The 18,056-nt window shown below is 49.4% G+C and overlaps 2 protein-coding genes and 1 long non-coding RNA gene across 4 annotated transcripts; 1 reads left to right on the plus strand and 2 right to left on the minus strand.

Annotated features, from left to right (window-relative positions):
- Positions 1-78: 78 nt before the first annotated feature.
- On the minus strand, positions 79-4,415 carry LOC129637652 (uncharacterized). The gene is made up of 7 exons (XM_055561875.1): positions 4,231-4,415; positions 3,412-3,615; positions 3,021-3,114; positions 2,682-2,826; positions 2,378-2,411; positions 2,120-2,177; positions 79-367 (listed from the first exon to the last, which is right to left on the minus strand). The coding sequence occupies exons 1-7, from the start codon at positions 4,413-4,415 to the stop codon at positions 332-334; spliced, it is 756 nt and encodes a 251-aa protein (XP_055417850.1). The 3' UTR covers positions 79-331.
- Positions 4,039-7,600, plus strand: CDIPT (CDP-diacylglycerol--inositol 3-phosphatidyltransferase). 2 transcript variants are annotated; one of them, XM_055562218.1, is made up of 6 exons: positions 4,046-4,588; positions 4,684-4,818; positions 5,514-5,667; positions 6,103-6,184; positions 6,714-6,795; positions 6,914-7,600. In XM_055562218.1, the coding sequence occupies exons 1-6, from the start codon at positions 4,546-4,548 to the stop codon at positions 7,057-7,059; spliced, it is 642 nt and encodes a 213-aa protein (XP_055418193.1). In that variant the 5' UTR covers positions 4,046-4,545; the 3' UTR covers positions 7,060-7,600. The 2 variants fall into 2 exon arrangements, with proteins under 2 accessions (XP_055418194.1, XP_055418193.1); XM_055562219.1 differs by lacking the exon at positions 4,684-4,818 and having other exon boundaries at positions 4,039-4,588.
- Positions 7,601-15,336: 7,736 nt separating this feature from the next.
- Positions 15,337-16,574, minus strand: LOC129637457 (uncharacterized). Its single transcript, XR_008707473.1, has 3 exons — positions 16,448-16,574; positions 15,862-16,059; positions 15,337-15,470 (listed from the first exon to the last, which is right to left on the minus strand). It is a non-coding gene; the product is annotated as an uncharacterized LOC129637457 (long non-coding RNA).
- Between the last annotated feature and the right edge of the window lie 1,482 nt (positions 16,575-18,056).

Here is an 18,056-nt window from a genome sequence, read left to right on the forward strand (position 1 = left end):
CCAACACATCTGGCAAAAGGGGGCAGGGGTGCTCCTTTCACATCACCCCAGAGAGGTCACACAAGAGCACTGCCCAGGTTGAGAGGAGGGGAGGATCTTTGTCTCTTTATTAAAGCTTTTCATTGCTGGTGGTGTCCTTGCCAGTTGAGGGTGGCAAGGTGTGTGATGGTTCCGGAACACTTTGGAGGCTTCAGGGGTGATGTTGCTCACGACCAGGAATGCCCCCAGAACCGAATTGTTGAATGAGCAGTGAAAGAGGAGCTTTGACATGTTGCAGAGAGACAGAGTGGGGGGAGGGCACGAGAGGCCAAGAGCAGCACCAAAATTGGGATCATCCTCCAGACGTCAAGTTGGTAGGGAGAGGTCCCTAGAAAAGAATACAAGTCTTGATTTTAGATCCAAGGCTCATGTCTTTTCATTCTTCCATCCTTCACCTATCCATCCAATCCCTACCCTCAATCATTTATCCACTTACCATTTCCCACCTACCCATTTATCATCCACCCACCATTCTCCTTCCATCCATCCATCCATCCATCCATCCATTGATCCATCCATTCCATCCATCTATCCACCCACAAATCTATCCATCATTCCCCATTCATAATAGACACTCAATAAACATTTGCTTAGTTCCTTCTCTGCCTTCATTAACCCCTCTCTTCTCTGCCAACCTCTTGAAGAGATTCTTCAGGGCTCCATCCTCAGTGCCCTTGTCTTTATCACTCTGCACAAACCCTTCCACCCCCACTGCCAGGGCAACTGCACACTCTTTAACTGCCAACCCTCTCCTACATCAGATCTCTAGCACCAGCCCAGACCTCACGAGTGAGCTTTGAAGCTGCATTTCCAACTGTATACAGGGTATTTCCACCTGGAGTTCCCAGGGGCCCCTCAAACACAATCTGTCCAAAGGTGGCATCATGCCTGCCATGCCCCAGGAAGAATGAGAAGGCTGGCGAGACTGGGAAAAGGGGAGCAGTCATGGGCAATGAGGTCAGACAGACAATAGGGTTGGGGAGGAGAGAGATCACGTAGGACTTTGTAAGCCATTGAAGGCCTTTGGCTTTGACTCTGAAATGGAGACCTACTGTCGAGTTTTGGGCAGAAGCATGGCATCATCAGACTTAGGTTTCCCAAGTCAGAAAACTAGGAGCCCTCTGATTCCTTCTTTTTTTCCCTACCATTTCTAATCAATTACCAAACTCATTCTTCCTGGTCTTTATTACTCATATATACCCTTTCTCTCATCTCTATTATTACTGTGAATATTCAGGACCTACTCATCTCTAGTTTGGTCTCCAATTCCTAACTGGCCTTCCAGCCTCTCATCTTTCCCTTTCCAGTTCACTCTCTCCACTGACCACCAGTGTGATGGATCTAAAATTCCAACTTCCCCTGCTCAAAACTCTTCAATGACTCCTCACCTGCAGGAAAACGTCTCTGGATCTTAATAAAACACACATAAAGGCCCTTGATGAGTCGCTGGGTGCCAGGCCTGCACAGTCCAGCAGTAAAACTGCTTCTGGCCCTACTGCCTCCCCTGCCCTAAAGGACCCACACAGAGAGACTTCCCTGGTGGTCCAGTGGCTAAGACTCTGTGCTCCCAATTCAGGGGGCCCTGACCAGGTTCAATACCTGGTCAGCAAACTAGATCTCACATGCCGCAACTAAGACCTGGTGCAGCCAAAAAATAAATTAATTTCAACAAAAAAGAATACACATTTATACCCATGGCCATCCTCCTGAGATGCACCTCTTTGTTCATACAAGTCCTGCCACTTGGAATACCCCGACCACCTCATTTTTCCCTAGAAATTTCTTTCTTTCAGTGTCACCTCCTCCAGGAAGCTCCATGATTCCTTTCCTTCCTGTCCCAACTGCGGCTGCGAGTAAGTGCTCTTCTCGCTGTTTCCATTTCTGTCATGGCACTTAACCACATTTGTTGTAATTGGCCATTTACTTGACTGGCCCCACACTAAACTGTGACCTTTTCAAGGGCAGAGACTGTGTCATTCATTTGTGTCCCAAGTTCCTAAAACAGGGACTGGTATATCATGTGAACTCTAACCGTAAAGTTATTCTGAATGGCCTTGTCATCCCTGGACCCAGCGCATACCTTCTCACGAGGGGATGGCAGGAGATGTGTCTTTGTGCGGGTACCATTTCTGTTGGAGCTAGAGATGGCGGAAGGGAAAGGAGAGAGATGAGAACTCAAGCCAAGGATTGGAGCAATCCTTGGAGCAGAACAGAACAGGACTATGTGGTGTAAAATCCCCCTACCCTGCTGGGATGTTGTCAAACCCTGGCTCTCTCCTCTACAGGCTCCTCATCTTTCTCCCAAGACAAAGGGCATCTCCTGTGAAGCCTCACTCACCGGGTATCAGTGTCTCGGGTCTTGGTGAAGAACACTGGAAATAGAGGCCCCAGTCAGAGAAAGTACTATCCCCATAGCCAGAAGAGATGAGGAAGGGGCTAAGGAGATTCCTGGTCAGGGGTGGGGGATGGGGACTGGGTTAGTGGGTGGGGAGGCGCTGTGTGGTCCCAGGGCTGCTGTGAGCTGGGGGCGCTGGGGACAGACTCCTGGAGATGTCAGTTGTGGGTGGGTTGGGGGGCTCAGGGACTGGAACTGGGGGTATGAGTGGGTCTCTGGACACAGGGGTCCTCAGGTGGGGAGTCACCGTGTTTGGATATCTGAGTCCCTCGGTCTTGTGTCTGTTTTTCCTTGATGGGCACAGGATTCATGTGGTAGGCAGCAACAAACAAGGCCTCGTCAGTGAGTTCTGTGCTGATCTGTGTCAGGAATTCCTCAGAGCGAGAAACCTTCTGGAAAAGGGAAAGTTGGGGGGTTCAGCCTCAGAGTTCCCACATGGAAGTGCAGGGTCTGGAGGTTTCCAGGATGGGGGCTCTGGGCTCAGGGTTGAGGCTGGAGTCTGAAGGCTGGCAGTCTCAGTGTCCTCAGCCTGAGCACACTCCACCTCACTTCACCCCCACCCCAAGAACCCCTCCCCAGGGCTCACCAGATCACAGCCCAATGAGGTTGCAGGGGTTGTGGGTTGGGATGGCCGGCTGCCCTTTTTCTCCTCATTCCTGGCAAGAGTGGATGACATTCCCCTGGGGACAGTGGGAGCCCGAGTTAGGCTACAAAACCAGCTCACTTCTCCCAACCCCAACCCACCACCATTCCCCGGGGCCTTGGAGAACTGTGTCAGTTCTCTCTCTGAAAAAAAAAGAAAAAAGGGGCGGGGGGAGAGAAATAGTTGCTTTAAATCTTCCTAGGGGAGGGAGGAGGTGGGACGCCCACAACACCCACCTCTCCTACCCCTTACTTCGCCCAGCAGGGGCCCTCTCTTTCCTTCTTCCCACCCAAGGCCCTTCCCAAGACAAGGCAGCCCACTTGCCGCCCCCAACCTGGCAGATGTGTCGAAATCTTGGGCTACTCGGCAGGAGGGGAGACGGAGAGGTCTAACGAGCCCTTTTACGGGCCGTGGGGACGGGGGATTTGGGAGTTGGGGAGGAAGGCTGGAAAGATGGGAACCCGGGAAGGCGCCGTTGTTATAAAAACCTTGGCGTCTGAGGACGTTCCGCAGCCCCGTTGCCAGGAAATTAAGGATTCTAGAACCAAATGGGGGAGGGCATTTTCCCAGCTGATCGCATTCGCTTCCCCGGCTTCTCCACCCTCTCTGGGTCCCTCCTTGCGGGCACTGACCCCAGCGTCAGTGGCTTGAGAAATTTGGGAAGATCACGGACGGTGGACCTTGGCACCTAATCCTCCCACCACTAGGGGCAGGCGAGAAACAACCCCTCCCCAGGCCGCCTTCCAGCCTCTCTGGACGTCATCTCTTTGCCTGGAGCCTGCGACAGCAAATGAGGGCCGAGAGAGGGGGCGGGGAAGGGAAAATGTGGGCTGTACCAAATAACTTTGCCTTTTGGGGGTGCAGAGACTCTGGATGGCGGGATGTTTTTGCCATTATGTCCAGGAGTAATATCCTCCGCAGAAAAGAAAGTAGAGACATTTACCTAGACCTCTTTCTCTTTTGATCTGTCCTTTTAAGTCCCTTCCTTTGCTCAGCGTCGATGATTATTTGCCCCCTCTCCTCCCTCTGTACTTTGGTATGAATCGATGGAAAGTGGCGAAGGGAAGAAAAGGAAAAGGAAGCGGGCAGATCTTAAAGGGGACGCATCCATTTCTTAAGTCTCGTTCCTTTCTCTAATTTTGCAAGGACAAACGCAGAAAAGTAGGTTCCGGAAGCCGAGCGCAGCTGGAGCAGCAGGGGCCGTAGCTGTAGGCGGGAGCTCCCGCGAGGCAGGCGGAGGCCAGCGTCTGCCCATAGGAAGGGCGGGGTGTGCGCGCCCCCTGCTCCCGGCGCACAGCTGGGTCGGCCCATGCTCCGGCCGGCAGCGAGCTTGAGCATCTGGGACCCGGCAGGGACCTGCACGCAGTGGGCGTGGCTGATGCGCCGGGCTGGAGAGTGAATCTGCACCCGGGCTGGGACAGAGTTGGCACCTCCAGTTAAGGCCCAGAGCGGTCAGGGGACCTCCGCGATGGCAAGCGAAAATATCTTCCTGTTTGTGCCTAACCTCATCGGTGAGTGCTACCCGCGGCTCCGGGCGGAACGGGAGGGCCAGGGGCCTTGGGCAGGCTCCCAGATCTGCCCTGTCTCACCCTGTCTCAATTCCAAGGTTATGCTCGGATTGTCTTCGCCATCATTTCTTTCTACTTCATGCCCTGCTGCCCCCTCACGGCCTCCTCCTTTTACCTGCTCAGCGGACTTCTGGACGCTTTCGATGGACATGCTGCTCGAGTCCTTAATCAAGGTGACAGACATCTCTAACAGCCTGTCCCACAACCCTCTGCCTCCTTTTTCCTGCTTCCTCAGGACCTCGGGGTGGGCGGGTACTCGGGAATCCGAGGGCTGTTATTCCCATCTCTGTAGAAGGCAGTCTAGAATGACCTGGTTTTGGAGCAGAAGGGATTGAGGCTCCCTGTTGAGAACGAGCGCGACTGGGCGTGGCAGTGGCAGTGCTAGAGGCTTTTCTGAATAAAAAGCCTTTCAACAGGTTATTGGGCATCTGCTGTGTGCCAGACACAAGCGATCAGCATTCCAGAAGGCATGTTTAGAGGGAGGGTGGAGAAGGAAGGGAGATAGTTTCTGGAGGTTGACCTCATTTTTTATAATCTGTTCTTCAGACCCACCTCTAAGACTTCCCTAAGACTTCAAATCTTCTTGAGACCTGGACCTTTGGTTATGGATTGATGAGTTGTAGAGCTAGCTAGCTTTCTCACGCCCTTCTACAATGTTGTCTCCACTCTACTAGGCTTCCCCCTTTTATGGTATGGTGACCTTTGCCCTTTGACCTTTACACTCCAGCCAGAGCAGTCTGCTTTCCTCTCCCCTAAGTGGATGGTGGGCATTTTCACTCTTAGACTCTGCATCAGAGTGATACACCAAATACGGCCCCTGTCACAGCTCCACTGTCCCCTGACAGCCCCTTTCCACCATTTTTCTCAGGGACCCGGTTTGGGGCCATGCTGGACATGCTGACAGACCGGTGCTCCACGATGTGTCTGCTGGTCAACCTGGCCCTGCTGTACCCTCGCGCCACCCTTCTCTTCCAGCTCAGCATGAGCTTGGACGTGGCCAGCCACTGGCTGCACCTCCACAGGTCTGCAATTCTGGGGATATGGACCGGTGGAAGAAGAGGCTACATGGGGAGGGATGAGACCTTCTCAGGGGGTATCTTCAGGCTTCTGGGGAGGTCTCCTTTTTAGCTGTGCTTTGTTAAGGGAGTCCGGCGAATCTTCTCTGACTCAGCATCCTATTTTACAGTTAGCTCAGCAATCTTTAAAACTCTTTTGAGGATTCCAAAGAGATAACATCCCTTCAGAAAGGGGATGGGGCTTTTGAATCCTGATTTTGCTTCCTCCAGCTACCCAGCTAGACTGTGACTTCTGGCCCAAAGGTCCTCAGCTGTGCCCCAGTCCCCACTCTGTTCAGCAGAGGCAATCCCAGTACTTATGTAATGGGGGTTGCATTGAGGATTCGGTGGGCATTCCTGGTGATGCACGCTCATGGATTCCCCCTCTACTTTCTCCCTAAGTTCTGTGGTCCGAGGCAGTGAAAGTCACAAGATGATCGACCTGTCTGGAAACCCCGTGCTTCGCATCTACTACACCTCCAGAGTGAGCCTTTGCTGCCCCTTCCTATTTGCTTAGGGCAAGTCCTGGCCCCAGCCCCGGGCCCAGGGCAGGATTGGTAGGGAGGGTGTGTGTGAATTGCTCAGGCAGCAGGTGTGTGCAGGAGGGAGGAACTGAGTGGCTTGAGGGGTGAGGGAAGGAGGAAGAAGCCAGAGAGGTCTGCAGAACCAGCTCTCTAAAGGCCTTAGGCCATAATCAGGAGTGTGGTCTTCCTCCTGGGTGGGCTGGACGGTGTTAGTACCTCCAGATAGGACAAGGAGGGTGAGAATTGCAGCATTGCCAGGTAAGAATATCTTCCTCTTTTTTCGTATCCTTATGGTGAGTGCTGCCCATGGCTCCAGGCTGAAGGGGAGGGTGAGGAGCCTTGGGTAGACTGATCTGCCCTGTTCCCAACATCTTTTCCACACCACACTGCACCCCTCTTTCCCAGTTCCTGGTCCCCTGGCCCTTAGTTGGAGGATGGGAGCCACTGCCCTGCCCTCTTGCTCAAGCAGCCTTTTTGCCGTTTGTTTAGCCTGCTCTGTTCACCCTGTGTGCTGGAAACGAGCTCTTCTACTGCCTCCTCTACCTGTTTAATTTCTCCGAGGGACCTTTAGGTAGGAGATGAGGGACTGGGCAGAAGGATGGGAGGGCATCTGGCCTGCCTGGGGAAACAAGACCCCTGCCTCATCTGCATCCTGTTTTCTCTGGATCACCCTTGATCCCTTCTCACAGTTGGCTCAGTGGGTCTTTTCCAAATGGGCCTCTGGATCACCGCCCCTATCGCCCTGCTCAAGTCTCTCATCAGCGTCATCCACCTGATCACAGCTGCCCGCAACATGGCTGCCCTGGACGCGGCAGATCGGGCCAAGAGGAAGTGACCCTGGAACCTCCAGCCCCTGGTTGCCCACCTGCCCTGGGAGTCTCACTGTACCACGTGGCTCCCCAGTCTCTCCCTAGGAGGAGGGCCCAGGCTCACATCTTTCCAGTTGTGTCATCCAAACTGCTGGGAAGGAGGGGTGGGCATCCTCTTCGGTGATATGATGTTCTCCATAATCCTGGGGACCAGTTCTCCCACCCCCGTAATTGCCAAGGACCTGGACTTCAGGAAGGGTGCTCAGGAGGCCCCACCCACACGGGCAGTGCTTTGGGGGCCCCAAGAGAGCTGGCTGAGGACTGGACATTGTCACACTGCTGGCTCAGCCCTGGGATCTGGCTTGGCCTGAGATCTTAGGGATTTGAGTAAGGGAGGTGGGAAAGGGGCCAGGGTTCCCAAGAGGCAGGGATTCAGACCTCTGCCCTTGGCTGGAGGAAGCCTGTGGGTACCGTGGCTGGGCGAGAAGGGGCCGTCAAGATCCCCATTGCAATCTCCTCTGTCCTGGCTCTGAAGGCCTTGATAATAAAGGAGGGGATGTCACTGTTCTGGAGTTGGTTTCCTTGGAGATACTCTTGGAGCAGGGCCTGGGTTGAGGGGAGAGGTTGGGGAAAAATGATGATCCATCTGGATACTAGTTTACTGGCTGGCTCCTTCCTGTCACTCCTCAGTGACCTCAGAGCCCCTCCCTGCCACCCAAGCTCATTCCGTGTCCTCTGCCTACTTTATTTTCTTTACAACACCTGTCACTGGCTGTATACAGTTACTTGTGTACCTGATATTTTCTACTCACTAAAAATTAAACTCTGCAAGGGCACAGACTTTTCTTATTCTTTCTCTGTCCCTACAAAGAAGATTATTCTTGACCTGGCATATCATAGCCGCTTAGTAAAGACTCATGAATAGATGGGTTGGTTTCTGAGAGTGTGGTTCTTTGACCACGTATGGGGTATTTCTAGAAAATTCAGCTTCTTGGACCCTGCACCAGACCTCCAGAGTTGGGAATTAAGGGATAGGCCAAGAAGTCTGGGATTGTAATAAACCCCAGCTGATTGATTCTTTTCCCCAATTACATTGAGAATCACTGACCCTTCTTAAACATTTTGTGGGTACCTACGAAAGAGTCAGACACAACTGAGTGACTGAACTGAACTGAACTGAACCAATAGGAGATATTGTTCTGGGCATCTGTCCCTAACAGCTTACCCCTGTCATCTGAACAGAAAGCTGCCTGGCATCAGCTTTGACAAGAAAGACTATATTGAGCCAGATACCATATGCCAGATCCTGTACTAGGGATTCTTTGCAGATATAACTTATTTTACCCTTATAAGAGCTTAATCAAGAGGGGCTCATGTCTGTTATTGTTGCTTAGTCATGTCCGACTCTGTGACCCCATGGACTGCAGCACACCAGGCTTCCCTGTCCATTAGCAACTCCCGGAGATTGCTCAAACTCATGTCCATTGAGTTGATGATGCCATCCAATCATTCTCACCCTTTGTTGCCCCCTTTTCCTGCCTTCGATCTTTCCTAGCATCAGGGTCTTTTCCAATGAATCAGCTCTTCACATCAGGTGGCCAAAGGATTGGAGCTTCAGCATCCGTCCTTCCAGTGAATATTCAGGGTTGGTTTCCTTTAGGATTGACTGGTTGGATCTCCTTGCTCTTCAAGGGATTCTCAAAAGTCTTCTCCAGCACCACAGTTCAAAAGCATCAATTCTCTGGCACCCAGCCTTCTTTGTGATCCAACACTCACATCCATACGTGACTGCTGGAAAAACGATACCTTTGACTATATGGACCTTTGTCAGCAAAGAGGCCCTCATGTGTGAGGGCTGACATTTATCAGATGTGTACTGAGCCTCAACTCCTGCTCTAGGTTCAGGGGATTCAGTGAGAAGGAGGCCACTGGCTAGCCAGGGAAGAGATGATGCCATTAGGAGGGTGCTTATTGAAGGGTGGGGTAGAATGTGCTGTAGCGCTTTGGGTGTTTTAAGAAGAAAGCTGGTAATAATAATTGGGGAGGGAAGGGTTAATGCAGAGGTGGATTGATTCTCAACTGACTGAGTGGGAAGGTGGCCTGAGAGCACCCTGGGCAGTTGCCAAAGGGAAATGGAAGCAGGTCGATGTGGCTGGAACACTGAACGCTGGGGGCTGGGGGCTGGGGGCTGGGAGCTGGAGAGCTGGTAAAAGGTAGGGCAGAAGCCAGCAGCAGCCTAATGAACCCAAGAGAGCTTTTGGACTTCGCCCTGAGGGCCACATGGAGGTGCTGTAGGAGTCTTTTAAAATAATAGGTACATTATTCATAGGCAAAAATAGTAAGTTACACACATTACCAAAGGACCAAAGGATGAGGAAGTCTTCCTGCCACTTGAAGCTCCCAGTTTTCCCCTGAGGCAACCACTGGTATTCACTGCTTATGTATCTAAATGAATTCTTCACATGTACCCGTATTCTGTATCTTAAAATTCAGTTTGTGTATTTGCTGGTCTGCTAATGAAACCCAGCGGGACCTTGTGGGGCTCCTGGGTAAAAATCCTCTCTGTGTGCCCCATTTCTTGTTTGTAGGAATAGGCTTCCTTCAGCCTCCTTGACCTTCCCTGAATTCCAAAGGGCAGGTTCAAACAGTTGCTAATCAGAGAAAAGGAGGGGTTGGAGAAATAAGGGAGGAGCAGTTAAACAGGGCAGCCTCTATACAGTCAGAAAGACAAGTCTTGCAGCTGACTGTGACTCAGATCATGAGCTCCTTACTGCAAAATTCAGGCTTAAATTGAAGAAGGTACGGAAAACCACTAGGCCATTCAGGTATGACCTAAATCAAATCTCATGATTATACAGTGGGGGTGACAAATAGATTCAAGGGATTAGATCTGGTAGACAAGAGTACCTGAAGAACTATGGGCAGGGGTACATAACACTGTACAGGAAGTGGTGGTCAAAACCATCCCCAAGAAAGAGAAATGTTAGAAGGCAAAATGGTTGTCTGAGGAGGCCTGACAAATAGCTGAGAAAAGAAGGGAAGCTAAAGGCAAAGGAGAAAGGGAAAGATATACCCAACTGAATGCAGAGTTCCAGAGAATAGCAAGGAGAAATGAGAAAGCCTTCTTAAGTGAACAATGCAAAGAAGCAGAGGAAAACAATAGAATGGGAAAGACTAGAGATCTCTTCAAGAAAATTAGGGAAAAAAAGAAAATTAGAGATACCAAGGGAACATTTCATGCAAAGATGGGCACAATAAAGGACAGAAAAGGCAAGGACCTAACAGAAGCAGAAGAGATTAAGAAGAGGTGTCAAGAATACACAAAAGAACTATACAAGAAAGGTCTTAATGACCCAGATAATCACAATGGTGTGATCACTCATCTAGAGCCAGACATTCTGGAGTGCGAAGTCAAGTGGGCCTTAGGAAGCATTACTACGAACAAAGCTAGTGGAAGTGATGAAATTCCAGCTAAGCTATCTCAAATCTTAAAAGATGATTCTGTCAAAGTGCTGCATTCAATATGCCAGCAAATTTGGAAAACTCAGCAGTGGCCACTGGGCTGGAAAATTTCAGTTTTCATATCAATGCCAAAGAAGGGCAATGCCAAAAAAAGTTCAAACTATGGCACAATTGCACTCATCTCACACTGTAGCAAATTAATGCTCAAAATTCTCTAAGCTAGGCTTCAACAGTACATGAATTGAGAAATTCCAGATGTACAAGCTGGATTTAGAAAAGGCAGAGGAACCAGAGATCAAATTACCAATATCCATTGGATCATAGAAAAAACAAGGGAATTCCAGAAAAACATCTGCTTCATTGACTACGCTAAAGTCTTTGTGTAGATCACAACAAACTGTGGAAAATTCTTAAAGAGATGGGAATACCAGACTACCTTACCTGCCTCCTGAGACACCTGTATGCTGGAGAAGAAGCAACAGTTAGAACCAGACATGGAACAATGGACTGGTTCTAAAATGAGAAAGGATTACGTCAATGCTGTATATTGTCAGCCTCCTTATTTAATTTATATGCAGAGTACATCATGTGAAATGCTGGGCTGGATGAATCAAGAGGGAATCACGATTGCCGGGAGAAATATCAGCAACCTCAGACATGCAGATGATACCACTGTAATGGCAGAAAGCAAAGAGGACCTAAAGAGCCTTTTGAGGGTGAAAGAAGAGAGTAAAAAAGCTGGCTTAAAACTCAGCATTCAAAAAATCAAGATCATGACATCCAGTCCTATCAGGGCAAATAGATTGGGAAAAAGTGGAAACAGTGACAGATTTCATTTTCTTGGGCTCCAAAATCACTGCAGATGGTGACTGCAGCCACAAAACTAAAAGATGCTTGCTCCTTGGAAGAAAAGCTATGACAAACCTAGACAGAGTATTAAAAAGCAGAGACATCACTTTGCCAACAAAGGTCCATATAGTCAAAGCTATGGTTTTTCCAGTAGTCATGTACAGATGTTAGAGTTGGACTGTAAAGAAGGCTGAGCGCCAAAGAATTGATACTTTCAAACTTTGGTGCTGGAGAAGACTCTTAAGAGTCCCCTGGACAGCAAGGATATCCAACCAGTCAATCCTAAAGGGAATCAACCCTGAATATTCACTGGAAGGACTGATGCTGAAGCTGAAGCTCCAGTACTTTGGCCACCTGATGTGAAGAGCTGATTTATTGGAAAAGATCCTGAAGCTGGGAAAGATTGAGGGCAGGAGGAAAAGGGAGCGACAAAGGATGAGATGGTTGGATGGCATCATTGACTCAATGGACATGTGTTTGCGCAAACTCCAGGAGATAGTGAAGGACAGGGAAGCCTGGTGTGCTGCAGTCCATGGGGTTGCAGAGTCGGTCATGACTAAGCAACTGAACAAGTACAGCTTTAGCAACTGAACAACAAGTACAGCTTTGGGGCTGGGTCCTGGTTCCTCCTCAAGGAATATACATAACAATATCTTTGAGGTCTTCTGTAGAACCAAGGCCCCCACTCAGGTGGAGGATGGTGACTTCTGGCTGGAGCGCAACCCTGTTACCTCACTACCAACCAATCAGAAGGAAGTCACACACCTTGCAGTCCTCACCCCACATTCTGCCTGTTAAAACCTCCCCTCAAACCGTTGGGGAGTTTTGAGCAGAAGCCACCAAACGTTCTCCTCCCATGGCCCTGTAATAAACCTTTTCGTGCTCCAAACTACAACGTTTCAGTTTATTTGACCTCCCTATGCTTCAGGTACACACATGTGTGTTCTGTAACACTAACACAAGCTGTTCCACAAGCTTTTTGTGTGCATTACCATTTCACCTCACATCTGCGCTCTTCTGTGTACTAAATACAATAAGCCCATTTTCCAGAGAGGAAATCTAGGTCCTGAGAGGAGTCCATCCTAGTTGGCTTGGTTCCAGAGCTGGCGCCATTAACCTTTACCACACTGCAGTCCATGTCAGTAGTCTTCTTTTTTTTTTTTTTTTTTTCAGGAGTCTTCTCAACGGTGGCATGGATTTCCATGGTTTATTTGTTTAATTAGTTCCTGCCACCTCAAACAGTGTTTGACTCACCTGAGCCCTCTAATTGGGGTCACCTGTAGGATGAACATTGAAGGGCTTTAAGCAGGTTGATGGCAGGGACTGACTTGTACTTGAGGAAGAGAGTGGTTCACGAGCTGAGCAGCCCCTCCAACTGCAGGCGTTCCCCTGTCAGCCTGCTCCCAGGCAGGTGGGAGGCTGAGCAGTGGTCCTTCATCCTTCATGAGTCAGCTTGATGCCGAAAGCTCAGCTTCTCTGTACACCTGTCCGGAATTGAATCTCAGAGACAGGGTTTGGGGTGAAGTAGAAAAGGAGAGCATTATTGCTTTGCCAGGCAAAGGGGGCCAGAGCAGGCCGATGCCCTCAAAACCATGTGTCTCCCCTTGGGGAAGAAAGAAGTGTTATAGTAATTGTTCAAAGGGGGCGTGATCAGCTCCTGGACTTTCTTGGGATGGGTTGGTGGTGAGGTTAGCAGGAGTCAGCATCATCACCCTTCAGGTCCAACTGGTCTGGGGTCTACATGTGGGCCGCATACCATTGTTAATTGCTCTTTACTTCTTCCTCCTGGGGTGGGTTTCAGTATCTGCAAAATAGCTTAAAGATATTGTTGTGTATCTGTTGATGGGGAAACAGGAGCCTACCCCGAGGCTGCTCTCTCTTTTTTAATGCAATTTTATGCATCTGTTTTTGGCTGTGCTGGGTCTTCGTTGCTGCACTGGCATTTCTCTAGTTGCAGTGAGCAGGGGCTACTCTCTAGCTGCGTGCGTGGGCTTCTCATTGCATTGGCTCCTCCTGTGGGCCATGGGCTCTAGAGCACAGGCTCAGTAGTTGTGGCGCACGGGATTAGTTGCTCCGAGGCATGTGGCATCCTCCCAGATCAGGGATCAAACCTGTGTCTTCTGCATTGGCAGGCAGATTCTTTACCACTGAGCCACCAGGGAAGCCCCCCAAGTCTGCTCTTGACTCTTTCTTTCTGATCTCACATCCTCTCTTGAACCTGCCCATTGGAACGCAGGGAAGGTTAGGCTGCTTCCTATAGTCAAAGAAATGGGGGATATGAAAAGGCTTTGTGTCCAGGAGCCCCACAGAGCCCTGCATGGCATTAAGATCTCCCTTCTGACCAGATGAGTCCTCCAAGCACTCACTCCAGCCCCACAGCTCTGACTGGTTCCTTGGCTCTTTGGCCCTAACCATTTATACAGACATCAAACATCTCTATTCATGTAAACTAAGCAAGTGTACTACGGTGTTAGTTGCTCAGTATGTCTGACTCTTTGCCACCCCATGGACTGTAGTCCACCAGACTCTTCTGTCCATGGAATTCTCAAGGCAAGAATACTGGAGTGGGTTGCCATTTCCTCCTCCAGGGGATCTTCCCAATCCGGGTATCAAACCCAGATCTCTTGCATTGCAGGCAGGTTCTTTTCCATCTGAGCCACCAGGAAATTCAGAAAAGTGGGAACTAAAAAAGAAAGGTAGGCACGAGTGTGGGTATCTTTCTCTCAAGTAGAATGTGTCCATGAGGAACCAGCACAGAAGATTCTGAATCCCTTCCCCTGTTGGGGCTGGGAGCAGCTTGGGAGGCGGGTGGCCTGCTGCCGTTGGTCCCATATCCAGTGACTGGACAGGGCCCAGGAGGAACCTTCGGGATGGTTCTGTGTCCCGGAGGATGAGGGTAGGGAACGTCAAGGCTGAAGTTGTCCAGTGGAGTCACATCATATGTTGTTATGGTCAATGTCTGTGTGTCTGAAGAATTTATGACTGATGTGATGGCGTTTGAAGGTGGGGCCTTCAGGAAGAGATAAGGTTATGAGCCCTCACATGCTGGCTCTGAAGCCAGAAGAGGTGTTTTTGTTTTTGTTTTTGTTTTTTACCAGATCAGTGCTGGTGCCTTGATCTTGGACTTCCAACCTCTGGAACTCTGAGACAGAAATTTCTATTGTTTCTAAGCCACCTAGTCTGTGATATTTTGTTATAGCAATATGAATGGGCTAAGAAGTATGTGCAGTAGTAACTTTCCAGAATTCAACTCTGTGTTCTCAGATTAAATAATCACCATGTAGGACATGCCATGTGTTCTGCAGAGATGGGCACAATAAATACAGTTCCCTCAGGTGGTCCTGAGTCTGCTCTCACCCCTAACACTGTGATTTAGTGAGTGAGTGAGTGAGTGAGTGAGTGAAGTTGCTCAGTCGTGTCCGACTCTTTGCGACCCCTTGGACTGTAGCCTACCAGGCTTCTCCGTCCATGGGATTCTCCAGGCAAGAATATTGGAGTGGGGTGCCACTGCCTTCTCCAGGGGATCTTCCTGACCCAGGGATCGAACCCTGGTCTCCCGCATTGGAGGCAGACGCTTTAACCTCTGAGCCACCAGGGAAGCCCAAGGTAACCCTAACTGCTGTGAAAAACTTCAAGATGCACAGTGGCTCAAACAAGGCAGGTTATTTTTGTTGTTGTCATTGTTTAGTCACTAAGTTGTGTCCGACTCTTTGCGACTCCATGGACAACAGCCCACAAGTCTCCTCTGTCCGTGGGATTTTCCAGGCAAGAATACTGGAGTGGGTAGCCATTCCCTTCTCCAGGGGATCTTCCCAACCCAGGGATTGAACCCATGTCTCCTGCCCTGGCAGGTGGATTCTTTAACACTGAACTATACCAGGTTAAATCCTAATTCCAGAGATTAGGGACTCAGGTGCCTACGGATTTTCAACGCAGATCTTCCAAGTGGACCTTGCTTGCTTGCATCTCACGTAGGCAGAGGTGCAGTGGGAGGACTGCTCAAGGCTGGTTTATTGGATGGCAGGGAACTGGCACCAGCTACATCCACTCCCATCGATTGGCTGCCAGTCAGTCATGTGGCCACTTCTACATGCAGAGGAGGTTGGGAAAGAGATTAGTTGTGGGCCTAGGAGGAAGAGAAAATAGATTTGGTACACAAAGTCTTTTGCTGTTTAAAGACCATTTTTTCTTCTACAAGGGATACGTCAGTCAGTTTATTTGGTATTTAACCAAAGAAAAGCTATTTGCTCCAAAGCTAGAGGAAAACAGGCTGTGTTGATCTACATCTGAGATCACACCATTCTGTATTTAACAGGCAATTTAAGGGACCTTCAAGGTAAATTTGGTACCAAAGGACTGAGAATTTGGCTCCAGCGTGAACTGGAACTCCACTATATTTCCAGCGGTCTGCTTTCCTATCATAGAGATGTATCTTGTCTTTCCACTATATAATCAGTGCTTGGGAGACAGTGAAAACCCATCTTCACGCGTACAGTTTAAAGAGCAACTTCGATTACCTTATTGGATTTCACGACCTTATGAGGTGTATGTAGTCAGGACAGGTTAGATTATACTGTGGTAAAAAGCTCCCCCACAAACCGCAGTGAGTTCACACAGGAAACGTTGCTCACTTCTGTTGTATGTCTGCTGTGGGTTGGGTGTGGCTCTGCTTCCCGCCATTTTTCTCTGGGACCCAGGTCGATTTTTGAATATTGCTGGTTAACACAGAAAAGGAAAAAGTATGGTGATGTCATTCCCTCCTGCATTTCATTGGCCAGAAGAAGTCATAGGCCGAGCCCAGTGGCCATTGGAGATCTGTGTGGTGGAGGCATCAAGTCATCAACTGGAAATGAGCTTAGAGCTCAGGGGTGAGGTCAGCGGTGGAGAAATGGATTTTTGAATCTAAAGCCAGGAGACTGGCCAAGAATGTAGCCTTGTAAAGGAACAAGGTTCTGGGAATTCCCTGGTAGTCTGGTGGTTAGGACTCCAAGCTTTTGCTGCAGAGGGCACTGGCCAGGGAACTAAGTAAGATCCAGCAAACCACACTGAGTGGCCAAAAAAAAAAAAAGACCGAGAAAGAGAACAAGGCTCAGGGTGACTCACGACTTAGCAGCTGAGCAGAGAAAGTGGGATTGGCCAAGTAAACTGAGGCACAACCAGGGAGGTGGAAGGAAAAGCGGAGCAGGCTAGGCGATGGGAGCCTGTGGTAGGAGGCGGGCAGCCACTGTGCTGAATGATGGGAGGGGCTGAAGGAGAGGACCTAACTTCTGGGTTTAGCAACGATATTGTGATGCCGAATAGAGCTGTTTCCTTTAAGCAAGGGGTGGAGACAGAAGTTAATTGGTGTGGTTTGAGGAGATAATGAGAGATAAGGAGTGGAAACTGAGAACTTTGGCTAGGAAGGAGATAGGGGAGCTGGAGGGAACCAAGGGCAGAGAGAGTTGGTTCTCCATGGGTAGGAACAAAGCACATTTCTAGAAACAGATGGTGCAGGAGATAAAGGCAGTGGGATGGGGGAGTGGACTCCCAGGAGGACTTGGGGGGAAGGGGGCCAGCCGGGCTCGGTGGAAAGAGGAGGAAGGACACAGTCCAGATGGGGTCGTTTGTTAGATTTGATGCTGGAAAGGGCCTTCCTGCCCAATGAGTTTCTATTTTCTCAAAGAGGTGAGAGAAAGTGGGCCGGGGTGTGGGAGGTGGAGAGGAGAGGGGGTGTGAAGAGCTGCTCTGAAGGGGCCCTCACGCAAACGAGCGAGAAGAGCCGAGTCAGAGGCAGGCCCTGAGGTCTCTCGAGATTCGTTGCCGTGAGTTTCAAATGAGATCAGTCTGTAGGTGGGTGTTCCTCCTCCAGGAGCAAGCAGCTGGTCAGGGCGGGTGGAGGGGGCGGTATCTGGTTTAAGTCAGGATGGAGCTTTTTCCACTGAGTATCATGGGAGAAGAGGAGAGGCGAGGAGGGAGGGTTTTTTTTTTTTTCATTGAAGTATAACTGATTTACAATGTTGTGTTAGGTTTCTGCTGTACAGCAAAGTGATTCAGTTACACATTTATATACATTCTTCTTAAAAATTCTTTTCCATTATGATTTATCATACGATAGTGAATGCAGTTCTCTGTGCTATGCAGTAGGACCTTATTTATCCATCTTACATTTAATAGCTTACATCTGCTAATCTCAGCCTCCCATACTGTCCCTCCCCCAACCCCTCCCCCTTGGTAACTACAAGACTATTCTATGTCCATGAGTCTCTTTCTGGTTCATAGATGGGTTCATCTGTGTCATATTTTAGATTCCACATATGCGATATTGTATGGTATTTTGTCTTTCTCTGACTTCACTTAGTATGACAATCTCTAGCTCCATCCATGGTGTTGCAAATGGCATTATTTCATTCTTTTATGACTCAGTAGTATTCCGTTGTGTAATATATACCACATCTTCTTCACCCATTTATCTGTCAGTGGACATTTAGGTTGCTTCCAGGTCTTGGATATTGTGAATAATGCTGCTATAGACATAGTGGGGTGTGTATCTTTTCAAATTAAGAGTTTTGTCCAGATATATGCCCAGGAATGGGATTCCTGGATCATATGTTAATTCTGTTTTTTAGTTTCCTGAGGAACTTCCACACAGTTTTCCATACTGTCTGCACCAACTTATATTCCCACCAGCAGTGTAGGAGGGTTCCCTTTTCTGAAGGAAGTTTTGAGTGAGAAT

Source organism: Bubalus kerabau, chromosome 23 (genome assembly GCF_029407905.1).
Source record: "Bubalus kerabau isolate K-KA32 ecotype Philippines breed swamp buffalo chromosome 23, PCC_UOA_SB_1v2, whole genome shotgun sequence".
In the NCBI taxonomy this organism is placed as follows: domain Eukaryota; kingdom Metazoa; phylum Chordata; class Mammalia; order Artiodactyla; family Bovidae; genus Bubalus; species Bubalus kerabau.